General features: G+C 40.2%; 1 protein-coding gene across 12 annotated transcripts in view; it reads left to right on the plus strand.

The window, feature by feature from the left end:
• gphnb (gephyrin b) overlaps positions 1-27322 on the plus strand; it is a 176914-nt gene that overhangs the window by 66823 nt on the left and 82769 nt on the right. For all 12 annotated transcript variants that reach the window (XM_037537937.1, XM_037537938.1, XM_017695673.2 and 9 more), the window contains exons 2-5: positions 3023-3101; positions 22176-22233; positions 22388-22480; positions 27223-27317. In XM_037537937.1, the coding sequence (XP_037393834.1) occupies positions 3023-3101; positions 22176-22233; positions 22388-22480; positions 27223-27317 (325 nt within the window). The remainder of the gene's footprint in view (positions 1-3022; positions 3102-22175; positions 22234-22387; positions 22481-27222; positions 27318-27322) is intronic.

The raw sequence follows: 27322 nt of genomic DNA on the forward strand, positions 1-27322 counted from the left end.
GATGAGGTTGTGTGATATAATTTTGTATTTGATAGGCCAGTTGTTTCAGGAGAAAGTACCAGTGATATTTACTCAAAACCCACAGTTAGCCTGGATTCAAAGTTAAAGCCTAGATGTTCTCTCTAGTATAAGGGGTGTGGATGTTGACTAATCTTGATATTTGAATATCTGTAACTGCTGGGAAGGAAAAAGCAAGGAAAAACAAACTTCAGCCTGCATTTATTCAGGGCTGTACACTTACCTTTTTAGGTGACAGCGCTGGTGTTGCAAAAATGCTTAGCAGTATGCAGAGGAACACATTTACAACATATTCTTAAGAAATCATGGATTGTGTTTCATTTATATAACTACGGAATATATTCAAATTAAATTAATTGTGGAAACTATTTCAGTTATCACACATTTCATAACGTAAAATCTAACTGCATTTAGTTCGAAGCGCATATTGTCTTGTGAGTCCCATATAAAAAAAAAAACAAACAAAAATGATCATGTATATCATAGTACCTCTATTAGATTGGACCCTAATATGGGCATGGTGGCGACTTTATGATGACAGCATGAATCCAGAGCCTTTATAATGTTTTTCTAGTCAGCTGCTAGTCATACATAAATGTTTAAAATGTTGATTTCTATTGCTGCTCATAGGCTTATTATGATGTTCCATAGTGGTGATGTATTTTTTATTGACCTCAACACAAATAGACAATAGAATATGGAAGTAGGCTGCCTTGATCAAGCAGTCAGATTCCTCTATTAATATTCTCTCAGGTACAACTGCAACGTGGAAAGTCTGCTACTGTCACGCCTCAGGGAGACTTCCCCAGTGTTGGGAACTCCATCTCCCATGAAGCCATAGGGAGACACGTGACTGCGAACTTCCCTGTCAGCCCAGGAGCCAACAGAGGATCACGTGACTAGTGACAATCGGCTCCAAACCTATCAGCGATCTCGGTCACCAGATTACTGTACGCTTTCACCTGGGTCTGTGGCGTTTCACATTATTGACACTCAGTATTTAAGCCCGGAGAGAACAAGTTGCAAAGTATTGTTTCCCTTGCAAACGTCCTGAGCGTGTCCTCAAATTTCCATATGCTGTATTTTGTCTCTGACCTATGCTTGTTTTTCTCTCGACTTCGATTTTGCCTGGCCCTCTTGGTTTTGTTCGTTGATATTTGGATTCTTGCGTCTGACCTCGTTTTGCCTGTATTTTCGATTGCGATTTTTGGATTGTCCATTTGTTTTGAACCCGGTGTGTAACTTGACCCTGTTATTAAACCCACTTCTCTCGCTGTAATCCGCACTCGTCTGGAACTCGCTGATTCCTTACAGCTATAGGCTTGAAATTCCCATAGCTACTGACATTAAACGTCAATTACTAGAGCAAATTGTATTTTTCTCATATTTTGGTGACGCTGTTGTTCTAGGGTCCACATATAAGTCCAAAATAATCTGTTTTCAGATATTTGTTAACATCAAGTAAAAAGTGTGTTAATGTGTGTAGGTATTAGGCTGTTAGCTGTTAACCACTCTCTTGCGTAGTTTTCTTCAGTATCTCCTGATTCTGATTTAGCAGCTTAGCAGATGGAAAAAGGAACTGTAACTGGTCTTATGAGCCCACCCCACAGCCCACTCTGAACAGCACAGAACGGCCCTTAGAACCATTTGGTTCTACGGTGGAAAAGTGGCATTTCATTAATTTTTCCAAAACTGTCATTTTTTTAGACCTTAGTTATAATATAATAAACTGCACAGTGTAAATATGGCTGATGTATTGAACCGCTAGCCCCATAGCCCCACTGTTTTCTCTTTCTTTCTATCTGTCTGTCTTTCTGCTCTCTATTTGCTTACTCAAACTATTCCAACAGCTACTCTGCCTGACTGGCTTATCTTTAGTCATCTTTATAACCCAACCCTCCAACTCTCACTCTCTCTCTCTCTCTCTCTCTCTCTCTCTCTCTTATTTTTTCTTTCCAACTCACTTTGACACTGAGCATAACTGTGACTCATGTGGCTGACACCTGCTCAGCCATCATTGGTCATTGGACACAGCATTCACAAACGTGTGTGAGTGTGTGTGTTTGTGTGAAAGAGAAATGACTGAAGTTTGTGTGTTGGGCTGTTTGAGAGAATAACTCCTCTAAATAGATCCTCTACGGTCTTTCCAGCGTGAAGTCCAGCGTAACTGAACCAGTGGTGCTGGTGGTTTTCACAACAGTAGAAACAAATGAAGTTAAGGACTGGGGTACTGACTTAATAACATTTTGTATTCAGTCTATATACATTTAATCATATGGATGATTTTCTTGAATAGTGTCTTTAACAGGGCCTAGCCGATCCCAGTACAAGTTTGAAGGGCCTACAAGTCAGCTAACTAATAATACCTGCCAGTACAATTTTATAATTAGATTTTAGATTTTAATTTTGTACTGTGGTAGATTTTTCTCATGTTAGAGCTTAGTTTTGGATGCACATTACTTGTTAATTTACAGCGTGTTTTATGGTCAGATTGATCAGCCTGTGTTAAATTTAAATGTTAAGTTAAATTTCATGACTAAAAATATTCATTTTTAACGGCAAGTTATCTCCAACATTTTAGCCGATGCTGATAAATCCATGGATCGTCAATATGACAACACACCCGGGGGCTTATTTGTGTATTTAAAGAAAAACAATATATATTCCTATATTATAACAGAGACTGTCAAGTTCAGCTATAGACACTTGCAGGAAGCCATGAAGTATTTTCAGAACTTTAGAACCCATCTAAGCCAGAAGGGCCCAGAAGGAAAATTCCCTTAAGCTTCAAATTTTCTTCAGACAGTATGTTACACTCTGGGGAAACTTGCAGCAGAAACATTAGTAAATTTACTGTACCAATCTAATCTAGCAGCTTATCGATGCTCTTATGCTTTTCCAACATATTTATCTCCAAGGATGGTTGTTGAGTGCTTGTCTGTTGTAATGATATTTTTACAGCTGGTTTTAAATGCATATTTGTTCTGTCTGTATTGTTTTACAGTGAGTGACAGCTGCTTTCGTAACCTTGCTGAGGATCGCAGTGGCATCAACCTCAAAGACCTAGTGCATGACCCATCACTGTAAGTTATCACACACTCGCGCATTCTGATATATACATTCGAACATAATTAAGTAAAAGCATTCGGCTGTTCTTGATACTATAAAGCAGCTACACAATATCATCCAATATAAGACCTTGCCTTCATACATCGTATATAATCACCTTAAGAAAACACTGACCAAGCTCTGGGGGAGCCACATGTGAGCCTAAGGTTGCCATGCTCAGTGCCAAGAGTCGGCTGGAAGGGTATAAAGCCCCCCAGCACTGGGCTGTGGTGCATTGGGACTGCGTTCCCTGGAGTGATAGAGGTCCATCCAGTATCTTTAGTATGAGTTGGAGTGATCCAACATCCAACATCTGCAACTGACCTCACTAATGCTGTTGTGGCTGAATGCAATCAAATCCTTACTACAATGTTCCAAAGTCTAGTGTAAAGCCTAAAACGTAGAGATTGTTAATGCAGCAAAAGGGGTCAAATTTACTATTAATACTCTCCATTTCAGAAAAAGCATTGAGTTGACTACAACTGTCTGACATAGTGTGAACAAATCTGCTATGAAAAGTTTTGATGTGATGGTTAGTATTAAAACCATTTTGCAAAGCTGGGTGACCCTAAATGTTTTACAGTGCAGCACAGTTTCACTCACATTGACTCATGAAACTATATGAAGCATGAACATTTGGAGCAAGCACGACTAGAACGGCCTTTTGTTTTCAACCTCTTTTGTACCCATTTCAACCGCCGTATTACAGCATCACAGCCGCGTCTCTTCATTAAGCCACCATGCTGTGTCTAATACTCCAGTGTCACTGTTAGACAGCAGCTCATTAACTTCATGGCATGGATGTGTGTGACACAGGATACACAGGCTGTGTCAGATGCCATGCTAATAACGCTAATAATGCTAATATCCACTCTGAGGGCTAAAGCAGTAAACTCTACTTTCATATGCTCGTCATGTTTTTTTTTATTCACAATGTGATGGGGATGTACATCATCATGACTCACTGTCTGAACTCGCTAGCGTCACATGCACAAACACACATACACACCTGTCGGGTCCTATTGCCACGGTTACCCTATTCTCCTAGGCCTGTGCAAGTGTGTGACAGAGCATGTTTTACAGTGTGTCACAAACAACAAGAGCATACATGCACATAAAGGAGCAGCTTACATAAACGGCAAAAGAATTACAGATAAATAAAAGTAAATAAAGTTAATGTTCAAAATGTTCACAGTTCTATGCCAGTAAACATTGTTATACATTTGCTTTCTATTTAGAAACTCCAACCTTGTAATTCCACGAACTGGCCACTTTATTAGAAACACCTACCTTGTGCATCCGCTCACTGGACACCTTATTAGAATCATCTACCTTGTAATTTCACTAACTGGCCACTTTATTAGAAACACCTACCTTGTACTTCCACTAACTGTGCACTCAATCAGCTTTTTATCATTTGAGAAATATTGCTAAAGTTTGGTGCGTTTTGGAACCACCGGTGGTCTCAAGGAGTAGAAGGGGTTAACTCACTGTTCAATAACAACGTTATGTCTCTTTGGTACTCATTTTCAGCTTGATCTGTCTCGTTTAGTACTGTAAAACATTGTCTCCCGTCTGTCCATTTCTGGCCAAATCATGTAAAGGCCAATTACAGGATATAGGCCATCTGTTGCTGCCCCCTCTACCCCATTCATCATTGGTCAATTTAAAATTTCAGCATTGAAATGTTTATCATTGACCACAGGACCGCTGTTGTCCAGATATCGTTTGAGTGGTGGTTCATTCTGGCCAGAGCACTGGTTGAGTGTTGCTGCAGTTTTTCCACACGGCAGAGTGAGTGGACCCCCCAACTAAAATATCCACACAAGCGCAGCTCTGTCGTCAGAAACTGCCCATTGATGAAGGACTAGAGGATGGAAAACACAAACTGTACATCTACAGATGAGCTACTGTCTCTGACTGTACACCAGTAAGGTGGAGCTACAAGAGAGGGGCTTCTGATAAAGTGGCTGGTGGGGGGGAGGCATTGCAGATCATGCTTTTCTCTCTCGTCCTCGAGCGACTTTGGGGTTTGTAACATCCCTCGTCCATTTTATAAACTGTCAGCACTAAAAATAGTTGAGGAATAAATCAGAGACTGACACAAGCTTCATTTCGCTGAACACTTACAGACAGCTGGCTGATTGGAGCATTCAGGGAAACAGTGAGTGTATGTGTGTTGGTGAGTGTTGAAGACAGACATAGGACATGAAGACATGAACTGAGATACGAGATTTTGTCCCGACAGGAGCGATGTATACATAAACCCATAAATATACAACCATAGGCTTAAACCTCATCCTCAGGAGGAGTCTTTTAAACCTACTTGTGTGTTTGATGCAGACAGCTGGCATCTTTCTTTTGTTCTTGGGATCATTTTCTAAATTGCTGAGTGTTTACAGTGTTAATTATGTTTTGAAGTTTTAGTGTTTATAGTGTTTATAATCCTTATAAGTTAGTGTTTTTGGTGTTTATAGTGTTTATAGAGTTTATAATGTATATAGTGTTTATTGTGTGTATTTTGTTTACAATGTTTACAATGTTATTGGTATGTTATTAGTATGTTATTGGTGTTTACAGTGTTTATAGAGTTTATTGTTTGTAGTGTTCATAGAGTTTATAATGTTTATAGTGTGTGGTGTTTATAGTGTGTATTTTGTTTACAGTGTTTATAATGTTGTATTTGTAGTGCTGTTGGTGTTTATAGTGTTTATAGAATTTATTGTTTGTAGTGCTATTGGTGTTTGTAGTGCTATTGGTGTTTATAGTGTTTATAGAGTTTATAGTGTTTATAGAGTTTATAGAGTTTATTGTTTGTAGTGTTTATGGTGTTTATAGAGTTTATTGAGTTTATTTTTTGTAGTGTTTATGGTGTTTATAGAGTTTATTGAGTTTATTTTTTGTAGCGTTTATGGTGTTTATAGTGTGTATATTGTTTACAGTGTTTATAGTGTTGTGTTTGTAGTGCTAATGGTGTTTATAGTGTTTATAGTGTTTATAGAGTTTATAGAGTTTATTGTTTGTAGTGTTTATAGTGTTGGTAGAGTTTATAGTGTTTATAGAGTTTATTGTTTGTAGAGTTTATGATGTTTATAGTGTTTGTAGAGTTTATAGTGTTTATAGAGTTTATTGTTTGTAGTGTTTATAGTGTTTGTAGAGTTTATAGTGTTTATAGAGTTTATTGTTTGTAGTGTTTATGGTGTTTATAGTGTTTGTAGAGTTTATAGTGTTTATAGAGTTTATTGTTTGTAGAGTTTATGGTGTTTGTAGAGTTTATAGTGTTTATAGAGTTTATTGTTTGTAGTGTTTATCGTGTTTATAGTGTTTGTAGAGTTTATAGTGTTTATGGTGTTTATAGTGTTTGTAGAGTTTATAGTGTTTATAGAGTTTATTGTTTGTAGAGTTTATGATGTTTATAGTGTTTGTAGAGTTTATAGTGTTTATAGAGTTTATTGTTTGTAGTGTTTATGGTGTTTATAGTGTTTGTAGAGTTTATAGTGTTTATAGAGTTTATTGTTTGTAGAGTTTATGGTGTTTGTAGAGTTTATAGTGTTTATAGAGTTTATTGTTTGTAGTGTTTATCGTGTTTATAGTGTTTGTAGAGTTTATAGTGTTTATGGTGTTTATAGTGTTTGTAGAGTTTATAGTGTTTATAGAGTTTATTGTTTGTAGTGTTTATGGTGTTTATAGTGTTTGTAGAGTTTATAGTGTTTATAGAGTTTATTGTTTGTAGTGTTTATGGTGTTTATAGTGTTTGTAGAGTTTATAGTGTTTATGGTGTTTATAGTGTTTGTAGAGTTTATAGTGTTTATAGAGTTTATTGTTTGTAGTGTTTATGGTGTTTATAGTGTTTGTAGAGTTTATAGTGTTTATAGAGTTTATTGTTTGTAGTGTTTATGGTGTTTATAGTGTTTGTAGAGTTTATAGTGTTTATAGAGTTTATTGTTTGTAGTGTTTATAGTGTTGGTAGAGTTTATAGTGTTTATAGAGTTTATTGTTTATAGTGTTTATAGAGTTTATTGTTTATAGTGTTTATAGAGTTTATTGTTTATAGTGTTTATAGAGTTTATAATGCTGGAGATTGTAATACTATAAATGGGCTAATATTAACAGAAAATAAAGAAACACTTTCCCCTGGCCGTGGGTTTGACATATGGGATGTATTTGATCTGTATTTGCAGAACACTGACCAACTGTGTGTTTCATTAATTGTTGAAGCCTCGTTGATACAAGTTTAGAAAATATAGATTCTGAGCAGGTAAACCTGCATTTTTGCATGTGGAGCTTTCATATCCTTGTTAGCGAACGAGGCTAACAGTAGATTAGCCATTTTTAGTCATTTTACAATACATACACATATTGAACAATTCATTATTTAACATGGATGTTGGTGTTTATAAATTATTATTGCTTTAATTATTTTGTGTAGTGGATAACATGCTATATATACATACTTTATATATGAAGTTTTCTTTTGGAAGTCATATTATACCACTTGCCCTATCACTAATCTTTGAATGACATGTTAGAATCATATTGTGGCTCAAGAACTGTGCTAAAATTGTATAGTGGGGTCTCTAGTGGTCCCGCCCATGGTCGTCTACCCCTTGTTAATTAGTAGTTTCCACACAGATATCCAGGGGAGATCAAATGTTTTTTTTTTCCTTTCAGATACTTAAATATTCTCCCACATCATTAGTGCAGAATGGAGTTTAGAGGTTGCACGTAATGGGTGGTGCACTTCTGAAAAACAAAATAAATTAGAAAGCATCATAAAACAGGCAGTCACTCAGCCTGCAGCCTGAAGTGTGTAGAGTTAAAGAGACACTCGAGCCAAAATGAAAAATGTAGCCATTGCTAGATCTGTTCTAAACATGCTTACTTAGCTGGTAGTCTTCATCGTGAGAGTTTCCAGTTTAAAGACGATGAAAACTCACGTACATATCAATCTCTGGTTTTAGGCCGGAGTGCCTCTTTAAGGGTGGGCTATGAGGCAAAAATACAGCATCATCGTAGCATCATAAGCATCTGACACCATAGGCATTTGCACGATACATGGTCTGTATCAGAGATGAGATGATATGGACGCAGCATACCAGCAAAACAGTAGTGCCACACTGTCTGAGAAGGAAAATGAGTGAAGAAATTACACACAACTATAATGAATTACATTAGACAGTGGGCTGCCATCCAGTCAGCCACTTTAAGCTTATGTAGTAACTGTACACTGGTTGTTGTTGTTGTTGTTGTTGTTGTTTGGTCTAAATCTTTGTAATGACCAATGCAGTTGTTCAGCTGTCTATCGTGACCTAATTTATCACAATAACTGTAACACACCATCATATCGCCCATCCCTGTGCAGAGCATGTGGATGCAGTGAGGTGTCCCCTCTCCTCTATCTGTGAGCTGAAACCTCTACTCAGTACAAAGACCTGCATTATTAATTAAATCACAGTAGCAGATGGGCCTCATTATGAAGCTGAGGCAGGGAGAGTCCAAACAGCCACATCTGGGCCACATCTGGGCCAGAGAGAGCAAGAGAGAGAGAGAGAGAGAGCGAGAGAGAGAATAGAAAAGTGGGGAGGTGAAAGGGGGAGTGAAAAAAATAGTGAGATGGAGAAAGAGAAGGAATATGACAGAGGAGAGGGAGAAAGTGAAGGAGAAAAAAGGAAAAGTGTGGGAAAATGGGAAAAATAACAGAAGAAGTGAAGGAAGAAAAAAAAAGTCCATAAAGCGTGAAAGAGGAAGAAAAGGAAAAAAGAGCAGAAAGAGTGAAAAAAGAACAGAAAGAGTGAAAAAAGGGGTAAAAAATGAAAGAATGGAAGAAGAAAAAGGGAAAAAAAGAACAGAAAGAGTAAAAAGAGAAAAGGGAAAAAAGGACAGAACAAGTGAAAGAAAGAAAGAAAGAAAGAAAGAAAGAAAGAAAGAAAGAAAGAAAGAAAGAAAGAAAGAGGGACAGTATGAGATATAGAATATAGGGAAATATAAAGCAATACATAAAGAAAAGGAGAAAGAAAGAGAGAAAGGGAGCAAACGTGAGAGAGGGAAAGCTCCGCCTCTCCCTGCCCATTTCTCACCTCTCTCCCTCTTTTTGTCACCTCTCTGTCTTTCTCTATCTCACTCTTTCACTTAACCTCAGACTGTCTCTCTTGCTTTGATTCTCTCCCTCTGCTGTGCTCTTTGTCCTCCTCCCTGACTCCTTCTCTCCTCTCTTTTATTGATGGAGTGATGGAGGCTCGGCCCAGTGCAGAGTGTGAAGAGCAGACTCGTTTAGAGACAGCAGCAATGAGACCACGCTGAGAGAACAGGCAGTGCAGGGAAAAAGAGAGAGAGTTAAAATAGAAGTAGAGAGACTCGCTTTAAGCCTATTGTCTGAACCAAGCTCACACTCACTGAGCACTTTATTAGGAACACCTATTTGCTTCTTCACTCACTGTCGATTTTATCAGCTCCACTGACCATATAGGAGCACTTTGTAGATCCCCTGTTCCTCAGTGGTCAGGACCCCCACAGAGCAGGTATTATTTGGGTGGTGGATCATTCTCATCACTGCAGTGACACTAATGTGGTGGTGGTAGTTAGTGTGTGTTGCGCTGGTATGAGTGGATCAGGCACAGCAGTGTTGCTGGAGTTTTTAAACACTGTGTCCACTCACTGTCCACTCTATTAGACATTCCTACCTTGTAGGTGCGAAGTCAGAGACGATAACCCATCTGCTGCACAGTTTGTGTTGGTCATCAGTGCTTCATCAGCGGTCACAGGACACTGTTGGATGGACATTTCTGGTTCTCAGTCCAGCAGTGAGTCTGAGGTGCTAGAGATGATACTATATGACACCAAAAAGGGTTCTTCTGTTGTTACAAGCTTGTGATAATAGAAGAACCCTTTTTGGTGGTATATAAAACCCTTTTCAGAATGGTTCTATATAGAACCAATATATAGAACGGATGGTTCTATTTAGAACCATTCCGAAAAGGATTTTATCTAGAACCTTCTACGGTATATTCTCCATCAATCTGAAGATCTCTCACAATGCAAAGAATCCTTTAATCATGCAAATGGTTCTTTGAGTGTTCATGGTTCTGTATGGAACCATTTTCTTAATAAAGAAGCCCTGAAGAACCATCATTTTAAGAGTATGCTGCTAATTTTGCACCATGAATGAGCTTCCCCTCATTAGCATGGTTCCTCATGGATTCTTAAGTAAAGACACCAATTCGGCTCACAGTAGTGCAGTCTACCCAGCCATATTAAAGCATTTCAGCTCAAACTGCTGTTTAAAGAAGGTACAATACAGGGCAACTAATAGTAAACAGAGTCCATGTGCATTCTATCAGTCCTAAAGGCACAGTAGCAAATATGGTTCAATTCTAAGGGCCAAAAATGGCCATGTAAAAGGCAATTGTGTCTTTGGTTTATAAACTCATTTACACGTTATAAGCGGACCCTGTTGGGGAAACAACCCAAATCTAAGAAAAATCAGGATACAGCCCCTTTAAAAGTAATGTCCCATAGCCGAGACATCTCAGGAAGGCTCAGAGCTATAAACCGATCTGAGGGAAGCTCATGCAGCGGGTAGTAAGGATCCAGATCAGTGTCTTGGTGTGTGTACTGTGTGTACTCATGCATTCAAGAGGAGCCCAAATCCAGCATCTGTTCATGAAACACAGTATTACTCGCACTCACAGAAACCCATTGTACTCGAAATAGAAAAGCAGCCCACCCTCCTGCCACAGAGGCACACGCTTAACAAAACAGAGAACGCAGCAGCTTCCCAAATACACACGCGCACACGACACACACACACACACACACACAGGCAAACAAACATATGCATACACTCTCTGCAACTACAGGCTTCAACCTGAAGTGGTTACCTTGGAAACGAGGGGAACAAACCCAAATTATTTGTGCTCAGCTTCCTGTCATTTGAACTGAGAAAGAAACAAATAAGAATCAGAAGCAGAGCGAGGAGAAACAGAGCCGAATCTGTGGAGTGACGGATCATACTTTTCTATCTGGCAGTCTGATGGACGAATCTGGGTTTAGGAAATGACAGAACGTTACCTGTCTGACTGTATTGTGTTAACTGTAAAGTTTGGTGGAGGAGGGATGACACTATAGGGTTGTTTTTGGGGTTGGCTTAGATCCCTTAATTCCTATGAAGGGAAATCTTAATGCTTCAGCAAACCAAGACATTTTGAACAATTGTATGTTTCCAACTGTGTGGGAAGAGTTTGGGGAAGACCCTTTACTGCTCCAGCATGACTGAGCCTCAGTGCACAAAGGTCTATAAAGATATATACCGTAAATGACATGGCTGGATGAGTTTGGTGTGGAAGAACTTGACTGACCTTCACAGAGCCCTAACCTCAAGCACAGCAGTTACTGAGGTAGAAAAACCTGAGTAAACAGTGTAAAGACAGTGTAGCAGCAGTGTGCCAGATAGTGCAGGTAGAGCATCAAAAGAGTTGTGTGTGTGGAGTGTGTGTGTGTGTGGGGAGGGGGGGGTTAGGAATAAAGCTGTTGCAGAGTCTGGCAGTGGTGGCACGGACGCTCTGGTACCTTCTGCCAGATGGCAGCAGTGAAAAAAGTCAGCATGAGGGATGGATGGGGTCGTCCACAATGCTAGTGGCTTTCCGAATACAACGTGTGGTGTACATGTTCATGATGGAGGGGAGGGAGACCCCGATGATCTTCTCAGCTGTCCTCACTATACGCTGTAGGGTCTTGCGGTCAGAGGTGCAATTCCCAAACCAGGCGATGATGCAGCTGCTCAGGATGCTTTCCACAGTCCCCCTGTAGAACATGGTGTAGATGGGAGGGGGGAGATGAGCCTTCTTCAGTCTCCGCAGGAAGTAGAGGCGCTGGTGGGCTCTCTTGGCTATGGAGTTGGTGTGGAGGGACCAGGTGAGGTTCTCTGTGATGTGGACACAGAGAAACTTGGTGCTCCTGATGATTTCCACAGCAGAGCCAGTGATGTTCAGTGGGGGGTGGTCACCTCGCACTCTTCGGAAGTCAACAACCACCTAGTTTGTCCATGTAGTGTATGTCATGCAGATTAGGATAACTGTAGTCACTCTATTTGTTTGATGCTGCGTTGGGCACTTAGCTTTAAAACAAGTCATGGTTATACCCTTCCAGTTCTATGTAGCTGTCCTCACCACATTTATCCCCAGCATGCTGACAGAGTCTCTTTTGCAGGGTTCTGTAAACTTAAACTTCTCATACCAGCATAACGATGATTTAGTGCCTAGATTTAAAGCTGAATACTGTAGCTGGGTGTTTGAGAGAGTCTTTGAGAGAGCTAGCTTCAGGAGACTCAGCCAGCCTAGTCATAGTCATTTGTTAAACTGATAATTTGGCTGGGTGTTAGGAATGAAATATGTCACACCCTCACCGATCACTTTAGGAACACCTGTATACCTACACATTCATGCAAATATCCAATCACTCAGTGAAATGGCAATGGTGCAGTGCATAAAATCATGCATCAACCATCAGACTGGGGAAAATATCTTAGTCATTTTGATCGTGGCATGATTGTTAGTGACAGACAGGCTGGTTTGAGTATTTCTATAACTGCTGATCCTGGGATTTTCACACACAGCAGTCTCTAAAGTTACACAGAATGGTGCAATAAAGGAAAAGCTTCCGGTGAGCATCAGTTATGCAGAGAAATACCTTGTTGATGAGAGAGGTCAGTGGAGAACGGCCAGGCTGTTTCAAGCAACAGAAAGGCTACAAGTACTCAGATAAACACTCTGTACAATTGTACAGTGCATCTCAGAATGCACAACACATTGAACTTGGAAGTGGTAGATGGGCTACAACAGCAGAAGACCACATTAGTTCTTCTTCTGCAGCCAAGAACAGAAAGTGGAGGCTGCAGGGTGCACAGGCTCAGCAAAACTGGACAGTGGAAGACTGTAAACATAGCCTGGTCTAATGGATCTGGATTTCCACTGAGGCACATACATGGTAGGATTGGAATTTGGCCTAACAGTATGACACCACAGACCCAACCTGCCTTGTGTCATCAGTCCAGGCTGGTGGAGATCCCCACCAAATTGTTCTCCATAGTCTTGCCTGAAAAGTCTTTTCTAACATGCTACAGAAAGCAAGGCAAGAAGACTTTCTCAGTAATTATTAAACTATTTTCCAGGCAGGAAAACATGAAATAGGAAAATAGAATGAGGGACCACTGCAGTCTGTCAATGCAAAACTGTGTCGGTATCCAGATTTAGGGTGTGTCTCAAATTGACTCCTAGATTACTGCATAGCAAATTACTATCTAGAGGATGAAATGCATGACCTGTTTAGATCATTTGGGGATTACATTAGTGGAATATTATAACACTGAAAATAAAATTTGATACATCACATGCAAACAAACACAGCAAACAGCTTTGATAGTCTATCAGTTAGCCAATAACTTAATGACAGCAACTAACATTTCAGCATTCGGCCTAGTGTGTTTTAACTTCATAGGACTACAGCATGGTGCAAGTGACTGTAACACACTGACTAATGAAGCTACTAAATATTTAACAGATTTTTTTACGTTTTTAGTAAGCAGAGACAAGAGGCAGCGTTTACTTGTGACATTCAATTATACAAGCTTACTTAATATAGTTATGTTATAACTGAAATTTTGGTGGAGGGACATGCCGGAAACCCCTCCCTCTTCCAATCTATACACTCACATCCTCACCGTCCCCAGTATGAAGTGTTCGCAATCCCCACCGCCACCCCATCTCCTTGCTGTTCCTCAGTCCTGTATCATTCCTACTACAGCTATGAGGGGGTCTGGCCTTCTAGCTACAAGCAGAAGCTGCCCAGAACTCCAGCCCAAGTTCTCATAGTTCTCCCTCTCTCAATCAATCTTCTCTGATACTACCACCGCCATGCACCAAAAATTGCATGATAACCTTCCCACTCTTAAAGGGGTATGCTCCAGCAATGAATGTATCCATCAATACATCTTTTGTATACATCAGTCTCTACACAGATGGTTTATCTTGAAGGTGGACCATTCTGACAATAATTCAGCAAGCTGAGGAGAATGAAAAGCATAAAGGAAAAGTTAGTGAGTTAGCCACCTTGCCAGCTAGATACCTTGAATACCGCCCATTTCATTTTCTCTTGCTGTGAGGGCAAGGAACTTGTTTCTGGCGTCTGTTTTGTGTTGACTAAAGATGCACACTGTATTATTATTTTGTATATCACAATATTTCTGCTCTCGTGGTGTTCTGGCTGTCCTAGTTGCACACATACACATGCATTACGTTCCCTTTGAATTATAAGATTCTATCTGACATTTTTGTCAAAATTGAGTTACTCACATGTTCTTATTCTGTGACGACTTCTTAACTAACCTTTATACATAAGGTATCAGTTCATTTTTTTTAAACAAGAAAATGAGGATTAGATTAAGTGACCCTTATTAGCCCCTCAAAGGGGAAACTTCACGTCTGTATTTTACCCATCTGTGAACTGAAACACCACATAAACTCACACTAGGGGGCAGAGAGCACACTTGTCTGAAGGAGTGGGCAGCCAAATCCACAGTGCCTGGGGAGCAGTTGGGGGTTAGGTGTCTTGCTCAAGAACACCTCAGTCATGTGCTGTCGGCTCTGGGGATCGAACCAGTGACCATCCAGTCACGAGGCTGGTTCCCTAACCTCCAGCCAACGACTGCCCCCAGTCACGGGGGCTGATTTATCTGAAAACAAGAAAGTAAAAGTCCGATAAATGAATTAAATAAATAAATAATAAAAGTATCTCATAAAAATTTTATAGAAAGCGTTAAATTTAACTTTCTAGTAATGCAGACACTCTGTTAGAAAACAGATTTTATCTTTTAAAACAAATAATGAGTGACCTGTTCCTTGAAAATCATTGCTTCTTTTCATGTGTTGCCAGACAGAACCATATAACTCCAAGCAGAAAGTGAGTTCTGAGGATTAGAAGGGTCTGTCCACATTTGACCTGTTCCAAAAAAAACTCCCTTACAAATCTGATAGGATTTTGCTATTGTACATTTCGATTGTACATTTACAGTGTCTGATATTTTTATGTATGAAAGAGACGTGTTCCACATATCAGTTCTACTATTTGGAATGCAAAATCTTCAAAGCGCAATATCTCAAAGCAGCTCAGAACGCAGATAGAACCTTATAATTCTAAGGGGAGAATTACTCATAGATAGCAACCGGTTTATACCAGGCATACAGCAGTATAAGGCTGGGATACGGAACGTCTAGTCTAGTACAATTTTTCCATAAATTCGTTTACGCCAAAAACAGGTCCGGTCAGGTCCGGATTTTTTTTCCCTTTTTGTTATATTCCACTGAATTATTGAAGTGCTCAGACTGTTCTGTGAGATGTTGTCACTGCATGCATAGACAAAACATATACCTCCAGAAAAATGCCAAGCCATGAGAGTGTCACTCACCAGAACCGAAAAAAGTCATCCTGTAGTAATCAGATCATCGTTAGAGGGAGAAAGGTTTAAGGTCTGTGTCCCTATGACACGAAGGTGTGTCAGCAATGATACATTTTCTCATATATCTCATCCTACAGGAGACGTCCTTCCTTCAGTGAAAGCTGGAGGTTCCAGCACTGCATGTGTGTGTGTTCCAACCCTACTGGTAAACCCATAGAAACCACGAAATGTTTCTGTCGGTTTGTGTTTTGGCCTTTTAAATGGGTTGATATCACAATGTAAAGCAGGGGTGTCAAACTGAAACTAAAAGGGCTTTACATAACATTTTGCCATGACCCTAACTGGCCATTGTGTATTCAAAATTGCCAGAACTACAACAGCAAAGAATAAGAACTGAATATATGAAAGATTCAAACAATTAGCTGCAGATGTTAAGCCTCATTAAGTGTCCCTGATGTACAATAGCTTTCTTTAAACTGCCCATTCACTTGAACTAGTCTTTTTTTTGTGCTGTCCTATAGATCGTTATTGGGGATGGGTTTGGAGCACACATTACGTTGCATGCTGGGTACTGTTGTGCAGTTCATGGTAAAATGGGCTAATATTAATGGATCATTCTCCATTTTGGAGTGGGAATTCAGGTGGATGCATTTTTAAAAAAAAGTCTTTCATCACAAAACTAAATCATCTTAATATGTCCATATGCTCCAACGCACAAAGCAAGGTCCATAAAGACATGGATGAGTGAGTTTGGTGTAGAAGAACTGGCCTGCACAGAGTCCTGACCTCAACCTGATAGAACACCTTTGGGATGAATTAGAGCAGAGACTGTGAGCCAGGCCTTCTCGTCCAACATCAGTGTCTGACCTCACAAATGTGCTTCTGGAAGAACGGTCAGAAATTCCCATAAACACTCCTAACCCTTGTGGAAAGCCTTCCCAGAAGAGTTGAAGCTGTTATAGCTGCAAAGGGTGGGCCGACATCATATTAAACCCTATGGATTAAGAATGGGATGTGACTCGAGTTCATATGTGTTTAAAGGCAGACGAGCGAATATTTTTAGCAGTATAGTGTATTTGCAAAAAGGTGAGCTTCATTTCAAACATACTTTACAGTCACTGCTGTTATATGAATATGGATAAAAATGATATTTGACATTATTTTGACAATTTGAATTAATTAAAGCACATGAGGAAAAAGAGAGAGAGAGGAGGACAACGGGGGGAGAGAGAGTGGATCAGGAAGTGCAGAGAATTGGTAAGGTGGAAGTGAGGGCAGCTTTAAAAAGGATGAAGAATGGAAAGGCACTTGGTCCAGATGACACACCTGTGGAGGTATGGAGATGTTTAGGAGAGAAGGCAGTGGACTTTTTAACCAGGTTGTTTAACAAAATCCTGGAGAGTGAGAGGACGCCTGATGAGTGGAGAAGCAGTGTACTGGTCCCCATTTTTAAGAACAAGGCTGATGTGCAGAGCTGCAGTAACTACAGAGGTATAAAGTTGATGAGCCACACCATGAAGGTATGGGAAAGAGTTGTTGAAGCAAGGCTAAGGCGAGATGTTCAGATCAGTGAGCGGCAGTTTGGTTTCATGCCCAGAAAGAGCACCACAGATGCAATTTTTGCGTTGAGAGTGTTGGTAGAGAAGTACAGAGAAGGTCAGAAGGAGCTGCATTGTGTCTTTGTGGATCTAGAGAAGGCAGATGATAGGGTGCCAAGAGAGGAACTGTGGTACTGTATGAGGAAGTCAGGTGTAACTGAAAAGTATGTTAGGGTGGTGCAGGACATGTATGAGGATAGTGAGACAGTGGTGAGGTGTGCAGTTGGAGTGACAAATGGTTTCAAGGTGAAGGTGGGGTTACATCAGGGATCAGCTTTGAGCCCCTTCTTGTTTGCAATGGTGATGGAAAGGTTGACAGATGAGGTCAGGCAGGAGGCTCCATGGACCATGATGTTTGCAGATGACATTGTAATCTGTGGTGAGCGTAGAGAGGAGGTGGAAGAGAATCTGGAGAGGTGGACGTTTGCACTGGAGAGGGGAGGAATGAAGGTCAGTAGAGACAAGACGGAATACATGTGTGTGAATGAGAGGGAGGCAGGTGGAAAGGTGAAAATGCAAGGAGTAGAGGTCGTAAAGGTGGATGTCTTCAAATATCTTGGGTCAACCATCCAGAGCAATGGACAGTGTAGAAAAGAGGTGAAGAAGAGGGTGCAGGCAGGATGGAGTGGGTGGAGACGGGTGTCAGGGCTGATGTGTGACAGAAGGACAGCAGCAAGTGTGAAAGGGAAGGTTTACAAGACAGTAGTGCGTCCTGCTATGATGTACAGTTTGGAGACTGTGGCTCTGTCTAAAAGACAGGAGGCTGAGCTGAAGATGCTGAGATTTTCGTTGAGAGTGACAAGGATGGACAAGATTAGAAATGAGCAGATCAGAGGGACGGTGAAGGTGGAGCAGTTTGGAGATAAAGCCAGAGAGGCCAGGTTGAGATGGTTTGGACATGTGTTGAGGAGGAATAGTGGATATATTGGTCAAAGAATGTTGGAGATGGAGCTGCCGGGCAGAAGGAGAAGAGGTAGACCTCAGAGAAGGTTTATGGATGTAGTGAAGGTGGACATGGAGATGGTTGGTGTAAAAGTAGAGGAGGCAGTGGATAGGGCAAGATGGAGGCAGATGATCTGCTGTGGCGACCCCTAAAGGGAGCAGCCGAAAGAAGAAGAAGAAGAAGAAGAAAGCACATAACACCAGTGGCACACAGAAGTTATGTGCTGTCACATATTTTTATTTACACAATTATTAATACATGAATGATATATAATAAGCAAGTTTGGACTTACCTTCTCATGCCTTGAGATGCTTCCTCTCTGATGAGCCTCGACCCAAAGAAGCAGTTTAATAGAGCTGCAAATACTGTGTTAAAATTATATATATATATTTATTTTATATGCAGTATAATGTTAATGATATAAAAAGTAAGCATGAATATGTTTTATACAAATTGCCTCTTTAAAATACTGTTTTATATTAAAACTGGTTTCTCAAATGTTGAAAATTGGTTTTGAGATGAGCTGTTTTACATATGCAGAGTGACACGATAAAACAAAAGGAAAAATCAGAGAATCATAAAGGAAGAAGATGTTGTGTTGATTCCACCCTCATCTTCTTTAGATAGAAGTTGTTCTATACATGTAACTCTTTCTGTAGCAGGTAAAAGGGGCACTCTTCAGAAAAGACGGTTCTTTAGTAAAGGTTCTTTAGTAATGCTTCTATTTAGTACCAAAAAGGGTTCTGCATCGTACAGTAGAAGAACTCTTTTTGGTGCTATACGAAACCATATACAACACATTCTCCATTAATCTGGAGAACCATTTCACCATGCAAAGAACCGTTTAGGCATGCAATGAGTACTTTGAGTGTTCATGGTTCTATACAGAGCCATTATCTTTACCGAAGAACCCTTAAAGATCCAGATTTGATGCGAGCTTGCTGTTGAGGAAGAGCTACATGTTGGTGCTTTGCCTTGTAAATTCTAATATGCCATGGTTGGACAGTGCTGGCACTGAACTGAGTTGCATTGCTGCCTTTGAATGTGGGCTTTTATTTCAAGATTCCAGCCAGTAATGCTTCCCTGTACTTTTCTCTGACTTCCCAGTAACTACCTCTTATTTCACAGTATCTGTCTCTCTACATTAACCTGACCAGGCTGTAGGGGAGTGTGCGGCACAACCCAACACATTTTGTCTTTTGTTGAATAACTTTAAAAATATTTAAGTTGGAATAACCATATTTTATACAAGCAACACAAACATCATTCCTGCCAACAAACACTGTTTTCAGCCTACGGTTCATCTACAGTTGCACCAAAAATGATAGGTGGGTTCACTGTAGCAGAGGGTCAGTTGAAAAAACGTTTGATGAATCAGTGCAAAGAAGTGAAAGTCATTTCAATATAATTCCATGTTGTAAGAAACAAATCGATTTTCCAACAATACTGCATTATATATTATATTATTATATATCCAATGATTTACATTTTCATCATGAATGGATTTTTACAAATGTTTCAGGCCAAAATCTTCTCAAAGCTGTCATAAAACAAAATCTCAGCCATCAGGTAGCATATTTATAACTATTTCACGCAACTTTCTGATGAAATAGTTCAACAATTCAGTCTCAGTAAGTTTCTCTAAAACAGAGCATTTCACACCAAACCGCTCTGAATGACTTTGTTATCATGTTAATGACGGAATAATGCAATGAAATTTGAAAGATTCTGCTTTAATAGATGTACAAATTGTTTATTCTTTTCTCTGCTGAGAGAGTAGGCCGCTCAAAACAAGTGTAGACATGCACTGGAACAACTGGCCATTGCACTCTGTTCTGGCTGTAAAGCCGTGTTGAAGGAGGCTGTTATAGTGCTTTATTAGTATGTCTTGTTCTGTGATGGAGCTGCTGTTCCTCTACAAGACAAATTCACAAATCTCTGCCATCATTCAGCTTCCAGTGTGCATTCAGGGGTATCTGTGGGTGGTATTTGGGGTGCTGCAGTATTTTTTGCCCCCCCTGGGGAGACTTTCCAGCTGCTGTAGTGGAATGGAAACACAATGTGTCCTAAAAATAGCACACAAGCCAAAAAAAAGTCCTTACATAAGACCTGTCTGCGCCTCTCTTCACCTTCTGCCCCACATGCTTCCCCATCTCTCTCACTCTCTTCTGTTCTCTCTCTCTTTCTCACCCTCTCTCTCATCTGGATGACTGATGTGGCCACTAGAGGGCGCCATGGCACTCACTTGGGGATTGGCCTGTGGTAGGCCGAGCATGAACACATGAACAGGGCTGCTTATTGCTATAAGCAGTCTTGTCACATAGGACCCCCAAGCCACTAGGGGGCCCCCTTAGCATTTAGTAATTTTTTAATTTATTTATTTATTTATTTGCTTGCTACTTTATATCCAGTCTCTCTAAAACAGATTTTTTATTTATTTCAAATAAACAATTGTATTTAATTATATATTTTATTGGTTTGGTCAAAATTAAGTATTTTCACTACCTTGCAAAAGTATGGAACCACCTGTTAACCTGTCATATTTTATATATGACAATGCAGCTTTAAATATCATAAACTAGTCACCAAAAGCTTCATTCTGTACTTTGGGATGAAAAATCATAGACTCTAATTCTCTGTTAAAGGGGAACTCCAACAGTTTTTCAAAAGCTCCACAAAAATAAATGGGTAAGATGTAAACAGAGTTCTTCAGAGTTTTTTGGTGTGAAATGCTCCGTTCTAGAGAAACTCACCAAGTCAGAATTATTCACAGTGGTGGTGATAGGAACCAGACGTCTGAAGAGTGCAGCGCCTCTAAAAGCTCCCTCATAGAAACGTATTACATGAAATGGTTAGATGTACGCTGCCTGATGTCTGAGGCAGATTTATGGTAGAGTTTTGGCCTAAAACATCTTGTTAATCTATTTAGTTTAATCTATTTATGGTGGTGGGATGCATTCAGGACAATGTAAGGTGAACTAGTCCCCAAAGAAAACTTATTTTCCACTATTTTACCGTCATCAACATTCCATATAACAGCTTAACTTGTGTAGGTTCACTGGTGGGGTTGGATAGTAAATAAAATGGCTATATCCGCGTTGTGGTCATTGTGACCCTTGGTTCCTATCACCACACTGTAGCTAAAGAAATCGGATGCTGTCAATTAAATTCTGTCAGTTAAAAATTTATATCAAACCACTCTGACTGACGTTACATCACAACAATGAAATTTTTAGAAAATCGGTGGAGCTCCCCTTTTACAGTAATTTTCAAGTTATTATAATATGACTGGAGTGAGAATTGAGTCACTCAGGGCTCCCAAATGTTTAGAAATGGCCCTCATAAACATAAACATACTCTGCCTTCACACATACAGCATCTGACAGTCCTGATCAAAATCATTTGACCAGATCATTTTTATTAATGAGTAATATTTAAGGCCGAATGCAAAGTAATATTACAAATGAAAATTGGGAGGGGGAGGGGTGGCTAACAGAAGTACAGCTCTATATTGACATACAGCATCAGGAAACGTGTTAAAACCGAGTCAGTGAAGCAGGTGTTGTTCATCTTTTCTCTCTGTGAAAACATTTGCTAATGACTTTTTCGTTTGATTAGTCAGTTGTGATTTGACTCATTTCTTCATCCCAAACTGAAGCACTACTCGATGCTTCTAAGTCATTCTGCAGTTCTGATGTGCAATGTGCAGTGCCCAGTTCTGAAATGCTGTGTTCATGCAATCATTTTCTAAGTTGCTTATCCTCCTGGGTCACAGGGGATTTACATAACAGGGCAGACACACGCACACATTGACACACCTAGGGGCAATTTAGCATCTCCTATTGGCCTCACTCACTGCAGGTCTTTGGACTATGAAAGAACATGCAAACGCACAGGAAGCACCCTGGTCAAACCAGCGAATCGAACCCCCAAATTTAGTCACAGTGCTGCCCAGTGCCTCACCGTGCCCACATAAAATGCCTATAATTCAGTTCAAAAGAGTCTAAAAACAAATTCCCTGGTGAATTCCCAACTCTCACTGTCTGATTCTGTTTTCCAGGCTAGGAGGAACCATCTCAGCCTATAAAATTGTCCCAGATGAAATCGATGAGATCAAGGTAAGTGTGTGTCCGTCCATCTTTTATGCTATTTATTTGCTTTTTTGCTATATTTGACTCAGTGTGAGTCACTGCCAAGACACATTGCTTTTTAGTGAGATCTTACTGGGCCACTAACACAGATTCTGGCTCTTTTTCTGATTCTGTTCCTCAGGAGACGCTGGTGGACTGGTGTGATGAGAAAGAACTGAACCTCATCCTGACCACTGGGGGCACCGGCTTCGCCCCCCGTGACGTCACACCTGAGGTAGGCTAGCAGGAGCGTGTTTATTAGAATGCAGACAACACAGACAGCTATTGTTTGTATGACGTCTGCAGTAGGGCTGAGATTAAAGAGGAATTCCTGATTTTGTCTTTTGGAATTTATATGGTTAAGATGTAAACAAAGTCATTCAGAGCGGTTTGGTGTGAAATGCTCAGTTCTCGAGAAACGTATAGAGTCAGAATCGTGCACAGTGGTGGTGACAGAGACCAGACGTCCACCTCTAAAAGCTCCCTCGAAGAAATTATGTGGCTGTGCTTCTTGATATCTAAGGCCTTGTTTTATAGTTTTTTTTAGATAAGCTTTTGTTTTTATCATTTATTCATGACAGAAAGGTTCACTGCAACCTCTGGAGTACACCACTGTACAGAAATCTGAGTCTCTACAAATGAACCATCAAACGATCAACCACCAAACCACTCTGAATCACTCGGTTTACGTCTGTATCCCTGAATTAAGCAGAATATTTTGTTAATTGTTTGGAAATTTGCCCCTGAAATAAGGATCAGACCTTGATCTACTGCATTTTTAGCTATGAGATCAACTAGATTTTGCATAAATGAGAAAATTGTGTGGACTAGTCTTTTAAGGCTGCAGTATGTAAGATTGTTTTGTTAAAAGAAGTGACATTACAGGGTGAGGAGAATAAAAACAGGCTAAAATATGGTGAGTGTGCACTGCTGCCAGCCACCCTGTAAACCCTGTAAGTCAGAGGCACCATTACAACGTTTTTTGGGCCAGGTTGTGTGTTTTTACATAGCAACGTTACATAAGCAGGCTCAAAAAGAAAGTCTAGCTCAATGTTGTGTATATAATACAGCAATAAGCCATGACACTCCCTGAGGTACTGCAATTTTATCAGGAGAAGGGTGTTCTCAGGCACAAAAGGAAGCAGAGTGCTTAAAACTCCCTTCCCTGTGATTAAATCACAGTAAGGCATAGCCTCAAGTGGCTTATTGACTTCGTAAAATGGTGGCAAACATGAATTACAATAAAATATACAATTGTTCAGCAAATAATGCAAGTTATTATAATTCATAAACAAGTATTCTGCCAAGCATTTTAGCTACTTTAGAGTACGGTATTGTTGCCAAGCAACCATTGGCCGCTGAATGAGGAGAACGTTCGGTCGCCCATCACTGTTCATTTCAGTCATTTGATGATTATTTCAACTTTTTGTCGTATAACAGTGAACATATGGTAACACAGCACTGTTTTTTTGTGATCAATTCTTTATTATGTTTAACGAAAGCAGTAACCAGTGCTGCAAAAACACATAACACACATCACACAAGCACAGATAGAACAAAGGACATAACAAGACCATAAAATAAAATAATATAGGGGAAAAAAAAAAAAGGGGAGGGAGGAGTTTTTACAACATGTTACATATTTTTCAGGGTTTCGATTGCATCCTACCAAATATTAATATTAGCTTCATTAGCACCATTAACTCGGGCAGTGGAGAGTTCCATGTACATTATGTCCAAGAAAGAAAAAAGTCCAGGCTGTAATCGAGAGAGAACGAGGAGGTTTCCCACGAACTGCGATCAGTTTCTTTGCCGCAGTGAGTCCAGCCATAATAATGCGTTTTTCACTTTTGGATAAAGAGAGTTCTGAAAAGTCATTAAACAGTAGAGGAGGTATGATGGTGGGCATCTCCAGCAAAACAAGATTTGAGAGCCTAGAAGCAACCTTGTCCCAAAATGATGTTACAGGAGGGCATTCCCAATACATGTGAAGAAAAGTACCGCAAGCCTTTGTAGAACAGTGTGCACGTAGGGTTATTAAGAATATTCATAAAGGAACGTTTGTGAGGAGTGAGGTAGGTTCTGTGTATGTAGTTCCAATGAATTAACTGGTGATCAGGGTTCCGGGAAGCTTCTAGAATATTAGACCAGACCACCGCCCAATCAAAGTTATCATCTAAATCAGAGCAGTCCCGTTTCCAGAGCGTGTATGAGGTGAGAGGTAGATAGGATGTTTCCAATAGAAACCGATAAAGCCCAGATACCAAACCCCTAGTCTTATCTGAATTACCAAATATGTTGTAAATGGGGTGGGTAGATAACCGATGCTGCAATGCAATACCATTTGCTCTAAGGACAGACCTCAGCTGTAACACAGCACTGTTAATGTTGAAATAAGCCGAGCATAAGCGCGGTAACAGACATCTGACGACGGTGCTGCGTATCAGATTTACAGCAGGAAATAAATTCCTTCGCATGACAGGAATAGACCGTGTAGCCGTTTGCAGTCAGACTTCCCACGTTTCTTCCACTTTGAGTCGCGGGTCTTTCCAACGTCATGATGCTCAAGTCCGAGTCAGAGTCCGTGTCAGCGACGCTGAAGTCAAAGTTGAGTCCCAAGACTTTTTCGCTTCTTGATATCTAAGGCCTTGTTTTATAGTTTTTTTTAGATAAGCTTTTGTTTTTATCATTTATTCATGACAGAAAGGTTCACTGCAACCTCTGGAGTACACCACTGTACAGAAATCTGAGTCTCTACAAATGAACCATCAAACGATCAACCACCAAACCACTCTGAATCACTCGGTTTACGTCTGTATCCCTGAATTAAGCAGAATATTTTGTTAATTGTTTGGAAATTTGCCCCTGAAATAAGGATCAGACCTTGATCTACTGCATTTTTAGCTATGAGATCAACTAGATTTTGCATAAATGAGAAAATTGTGTGGACTAGTCTTTTAAGGCTGCAGTATGTAAGATTGCTTTGTTAAAAGAAGTGACATTACAGGGTGAGGAGAATAAAAACAGGCTAAAATATGGTTTGAGTCGCGGGTCTTTCCAACGTCATGATGCTCAAGCCCGAGTCAGAGTCCGTGTCAGCGACGCTGAAGTCAAAGTTGAGTCCCAAGTCTTTTTCGATTCGAGTCGAGGAGTCATATGACTCGAGTCCACAACTCTGGAGTTTAGGATATAAAATTAGAACTAGTTATGTCTACCCTCTGAAATTTTAGCTCCTTAAAGTCATATCAAAGCCAGAAATCATTTGACCCAGGCCTTCTTTGAATGGCTTGAGAGAGGAGTTTTCTCACAGAACATCCACAGAGGGAGTGAAGGAACGGTCTTCAGTGTAATAAGGCCTGTGTTTTAAAGCTGCACGAAGGATGAATACTTGCTTAAATTTAGATAAATGTCTCTTTAAGCATTCTAAAGAGAAAACATGGCCTGTTTTGATTAGGATACATTTCCAATCTGTGTTATGGTGATCGGTGTAGTAGTAGATTGTGTACATTGGTACAATAAAGATGTGTAAATTCTCTCTCTCTCTCTCGCCTGCATCTCAGCCCACTGTCCTCCTCAGCTCTCCTCCTTTGATCTGTTCCCTCGTTCCTTTTCCTCTCTCGTGCTGCGTTTGAAGTGTCATTCAACTCAAGGACAAAGAACACACACCAGGGAGAGGAAAAACCCTCGCTTTTTGTTTCACTCACATCCACGCTCACACATGTAGGTTCTCTCTCTCTCTCTCTCTCTCTCTCTCTCTCTCTCTCTCTCTCTATTTGCTACAAACACACCAGTGGCACTCAGTCCTAGAGACTCCAACAAGGGTATGAAATACCACACCTGACTCAGCTCATGGAGGATTTAAGAATGAGCTGATGTTTTAAAGTCAGCCTTAAATCAAAATGGGCCTTTTTTAATCATGCTAGTTTCTTGTCCTTCGTCAGTCATGATTCATCATATCATCATTTAAAGGACTACATTCCTGTTTTCCTGTAGCCTTCCATTAAAACGCAGCGACTTTTTCCCCCACCTCTGCCTTCTCTCTCCCCCCGATCCCCACCATGCACCAGCAGGTGGAGCAAAATGTTAACCAATAATATCGTTTGTCACCTCCCACATCCCGCCACCCGCACTTGTCATGGAGAGAAAACACTCAGCTAGCTCGGAGACTCTGCCTGATACCATGTTTCGCTCACAAATACGTCACAGTACGGAAAGAGAATGAGTTTTGATGGGCGATTCACTTTGGCTTCAAGGTGTGTTTCGAAAAAAGCGAGGAAATAAATAAATAAAAATGAGCATGTTTTGTTTGCGAGTTTAAGAATGTAAATCTCCTTGCAGTGATCTGATTCTTTGGAAATGATAGTGTGTCATGAATTCTCATATTTCACCAAGGTTTAGTTACATTAAATTAGTTGGGTACATTTCAGAATTATGTTCAAAATTGCAACAGATACATAAACGTCACTGGTAAAACTATTTACATACTGCAGTACTGGAATACAGACCATAACGATGCACCAGTACACCAAAAGTACAACAATACACCATATACACACATATAAAGATGGATAGATATAGATATAAATATAGGACATCACATTTTGAGAGTTTGTCCTCTTCTTCCTCCTCTCATCCTTGACACGAGGGGACAGCTGGGCCCTTGTGTAATTTGCAGGGCATTATGTGACATGCAGAGGGAGTGTACATGGCCAACTGGCTCTGGGTTCAGCCAATCAGGAGCAGCAAATAGGATGACAGTCTACACCTGGAACAGACAAGCACACAGAAAACAGACACGCAGCAGATCTGCCAAATAATCATAACAACAGTAACAGTGAAAAGCAAGCATTAGACGTACTTAGAACACATTAAAAAAGGGTGTCTCTAAACTTTTGATGAGCAATGTACACATTTTGAATGGTCACAGGACCCCTTTTTAATTTTTAATTCAAACAGTTTGTCTCTTTTTCTCTTCAGGCCACTAAAGAGGTGATCGAGCGAGAGGCTCCAGGAATGTCTCTGGCGATGCTGATGGGCTCTCTGAATGTGACCCCTCTGGGCATGCTGTCCAGGTGAG

This window comes from Pygocentrus nattereri, chromosome 4 (genome assembly GCF_015220715.1).
Source record: "Pygocentrus nattereri isolate fPygNat1 chromosome 4, fPygNat1.pri, whole genome shotgun sequence".
NCBI lineage: Eukaryota > Metazoa > Chordata > Actinopteri > Characiformes > Serrasalmidae > Pygocentrus > Pygocentrus nattereri.